General features: G+C 39.5%; 1 protein-coding gene across 1 annotated transcript; it reads left to right on the forward strand.

Annotated features, from left to right (window-relative positions):
• Positions 1 to 1198: 1198 nt before the first annotated feature.
• Positions 1199 to 3702, forward strand: LOC107819558 (FT-interacting protein 1-like). The gene has a single exon (XM_016645680.2). The coding sequence runs from the start codon at positions 1199 to 1201 to the stop codon at positions 3554 to 3556; it is 2358 nt and encodes a 785-aa protein (XP_016501166.2). The 3' UTR covers positions 3557 to 3702.
• Positions 3703 to 4447: the final 745 nt, after the last annotated feature.

Raw genomic sequence — 4447 nt, forward strand, 5'->3', positions numbered from 1 at the left:
AGTTGAAACGCAATAGCAATAACTAGTAGAAAAACGGGAGAATAGCGTGAACACAACATAAACCACTAGAAATCTAAGACAAATCCTATCAGTCTATCCTCACATTCGAAACGAAGTCGAAAAATACTCAATTAACTCCTAACCTACAACCCTAATGCTCGATCTCCGCACCTAACAAAGGAAAGTGAAAAAATGGAGGAATCTCTGATTTTTCCTTTAACAAGTAAAAAGAGAGTATCAATGCCAGAATAAAAGATAAGAGAATAAAGGATAAAAAGCATCTTTATAGACATGCTCAAGTACCCTTTCCAATGCTCTTCTTTAGCTCTGGGAATCCCATGAGCTCCTGCTCAAAACATACATAAGCAGCACGGAATACAAGTGCTGGTGAACTCAGGCATCTTAGAAAGCAAGTACAGAGAACATTAAAAGTCTAAAAGGCTTATCATAATCAGAAAAGGGAAAAATTCCCTTCTTTTCAAGTCCACAAAGGCTAACTTTGTCATTAGAGATGTGCCACAAGATTACTTTTTCCAAATATGAATTTTCAACAACTCAGAAAGTACTTAATCTAAGTGGAATTCATGCGTTTAAACGAAGCAAATGGCATACTGTACTTTCTACCAGCATGCTTTCAAGAATCTTTACACACTCATAATTTGCTAATCAAACCACAAAATGCTTCTGCTTTTATCTGTCATGATTATTAACTCATTTTTTACCAAAGGCTATATTTTCATGGTTACAATCTAAAGTACAACAGCTGGCAGAATACAGGGTTGAACTCAGGATTAAATTCAGAAGTCCTCACTTACGATTGCAAATAAACCACCAACTTTATACCAACTAGCTGAAAGAACTCTTCCTTTTCTTCAACATTTAATCTTGGAAAGAAAATTTCTATCAGCAACATTCATTGCAGGGCAAGCTTTCAGCTAGTTCCAGAGAAAAGGTGGTGAGTGAAACACTAAAACCCTGAGGGCTGACTGCACAGGAAGTCCCGTCCTCATACAAGTACATTGTTCATCAGTCTTGAGTTCCATTCATTTTCTTCTTTTGCAACTGAGGTTTTCTAATACAAACAAATCGTCCCCTTCAGGTGTTGTGGATTTGCTGAAGCTGCTATCATTTTCACAAGTCTTATAAACACAAAAGTCTCTAGCTCCTCAAGGAATACGTAAGAGCTAGACAAGAAAACATGGGTGCTGAAGACGACTATAAAGCCAAAGAAACGAAACCTCAACTTGGGGAACGGTGGCCACACGGAGGATTTCGAGGTGGAGGTGGATGGATTAGCAGTGACCGAGTCACAAGCACTTATGATCTTGTTGAACAGATGCATTTTCTTTATGTCCGAGTTGTGAAAGCAAGAGATCTACCGCCAAATCCAGTAACAGGGAGTTGCGATCCATATGTGGAGGTGAAACTTGGAAACTATAAAGGCAAAACAAAGCACTTTGATAAGAAGGTAAACCCTGAATGGAAGCAAGTTTTTGCTTTTTCAAAAGAGAAGATTCAGTCTTCAATTCTTGAAGTTTTCGTAAGAGACAAGGAAATGGTGCAGAGAGATGATTATCTAGGGAAAGTAGTTTTTGACATGAATGAAGTTCCTACAAGGGTTCCACCTGACAGCCCTTTGGCACCTCAGTGGTATAGATTAGTGGATCGACGAGGGGAGAGCAAAGTCAGGGGAGAGGTCATGCTTGCAGTGTGGATGGGAACCCAAGCAGATGAAGCCTTCTCAGAAGCATGGCATGCAGATGCTGCTTCAGTTCAAGGAGAAGGTGTCCATAGTGTCAGATCAAAGGTATATGTTTCACCTAAACTGTGGTACCTGAGAGTCAATATCATTGAAGCGCAAGATGTAGAATCCCAAGACAAAAGCCAACCCCCACAGGTATTTGTGAAGTCTCAAGTCGGGAAGCAGGTACTAAAGACCAAAGTATGCCAAACACGAACAACTAATCCTTTCTGGAATGAAGACCTATTATTTGTGGTTGCAGAGCCTTTTGAGGAGCAATTGGTACTTACCATCGAATGTAAGATTGATCCTTCCAAAGATGAGATTGCGGGGAGGATAGTCTTGCCACTTAACACCTTTGAGAAACGATTGGATCACCGGGCAGTTCATTCTCGCTGGTTCAATCTTGAAAGGTTCGGGTTCGGAGTTCTAGAGGGAGACAGGAGGAATGAACTCAAGTTTTCAACAAGAATCCATCTCAGAGGTTGCCTTGAAGGTGGATACCATGTACTAGATGAATCAACAATGTATATCAGCGATCAGAGGCCAACAGCAAGGCAGTTGTGGAAGCAACCAGTTGGAATCCTGGAAGTAGGCATCTTGAGTGCACAAGGGCTTGTCCCTATGAAACCTAAGGATGGAAGAAAAACCACAGATGCTTATTGTGTGGCTAAATATGGATTGAAGTGGGTAAGAACCAGAACTATACTTGATAGCTTGAGTCCTAAATGGAACGAACAATACACGTGGGAGGTTTATGACCCCTGCACAGTGATTACATTGGGTGTCTTCGACAACGGCCACCTAGGAGGGGAGAACTCAGCTGCTGGAAAGGACTCTCGGATTGGTAAGGTAAGGATCAGATTATCAACACTGGAAACTGATCGAATTTATACAATGTCTTACCCCCTTCTTGTTTTACAACCATCTGGAGTGAAGAAGATGGGTGAACTTCAACTGGCTTTTAGATTTACTTGTTTATCTCTTGCAAGCATCATATATCTCTATGGCCATCCCTTGCTCCCAAAGATGCATTATCTACATCCTTTCACGGTAAACCAAGTGGACAGTTTGAGATATCAGGCCATGAATATTGTAGCTGTGAGGCTCGGAAGAGCTGAGCCACCACTGCACAAAGAGGTTGTGGAGTACATGCTGGATGTAGACTCCCACATGTGGAGCATGAGAAGAAGCAAAGCTAACTTCTTCAGAATTGTTTCTCTGTTCTCAGGTGTAATTTCCATGAGCAAGTGGCTTGAAGAAGTTTGCAAATGGAAGAACCCAATCACCACTATGCTCGTTCATGTTCTCTTTTGCATATTGATCTGCTACCCAGAGTTAATACTACCAACCACATTCCTTTATATGTTTCTCATTGGAATATGGAACTACCGCTCCAGACCTAGGCAGCCTCCACATATGGACACAAAATTATCTTGGGCTGAAGCAGTTAACCCAGACGAACTGGACGAAGAGTTTGACACTTTCCCCACATCGAAGGCTGAGAATATAGTCAAAATGAGGTATGACAGACTTAGAAGTGTGTCTGGTAGAATCCAAACGGTCATCGGGGACATGGCAACTCAAGGAGAGAGACTCCAGGCTCTGCTAAGTTGGAGAGATCCAAGGGCAACCAGCCTCTTCGTAGTCTTCTGTCTTATCACAGCAGTGATACTGTATGTGACACCTTTCAAAATCATAGCTCTAGTTGCAAGTCTCGTTTACCTAAGGCACCCAAGATTCAGGAGCAAAATGCCTTCACCACCAATCAATTTCTTCCGAAGATTGCCAGCTCGAGCTGATAGCATGCTCTGAAACAAATAAATAAAGTAGACGAGTTTTTAATGTTTTTAGCTGAACATCAGTGATGTATTCTCCATTTTTCTGTTTCAATAGTTTGTATCATTATGATATTTTTCTGCTTGATGAGTAAAAGAGACCCTTTTCATTATTTTCCTTAATACAAAGTTAACTATATATCTTTTACTGCAACACTTCTCTTTCAGCTCGGTAGGTGTAAAATAACCAAAATACTTCTCTTAGATGGCATCTGCGCATAGCATTGACATTGAGTACTCTGAAGGGCCTTATACCAAGCTCTAAATAAGATTTAAAGGAAGGTCTCTTCTTTTAAATTTAAAGGAGGGTCTCTTTTTTAGTTAAATTGACCAATGTAGACACAAGCTAAAATCATCCAGATTAGCTTGGGAAATCGTTTTTTACATTGAATAGCACCAGCTTGATCATTAAAATGAAGGCTCCAAATCCAATAGGTTGAATAATGGGAATATCTAAGAATACAATTAAAAAACTAAAAGAGAAATCTCTTAGGTTATTGGATTGATCAGGGATTAAGAAATTGATAATAATCAAACAATCAAAGAAAAGATGGATGTTTACTGTTCAGTGAGAAATGTAATACAGAGGTTAATGTTGTCAAATAGTTCTAATCTTTATCAAACATATTTGAAATGAACTTCCATTTTTCTGATTCACTGAATCTATTAATGAAATATAATTGCACAAACAATGAAGCAAATTTTAATACTCAGAATGCAGAAGCAAATTTCACATTGTGATCTCATGCACTTCAAATTGAGCTCAAGTAACTGATAACAAAAAGAAAACTAGTAACAAACAGAAAAATTTGGAACAGTTACAAGTAGTTGTCCTCGTTTTTGTTGACTGTAATCCTATTTATTCACT

The sequence above is a fragment of the Nicotiana tabacum genome, chromosome 6, assembly GCF_000715075.1.
Source record: "Nicotiana tabacum cultivar K326 chromosome 6, ASM71507v2, whole genome shotgun sequence".
Classification (NCBI taxonomy): domain Eukaryota; kingdom Viridiplantae; phylum Streptophyta; class Magnoliopsida; order Solanales; family Solanaceae; genus Nicotiana; species Nicotiana tabacum.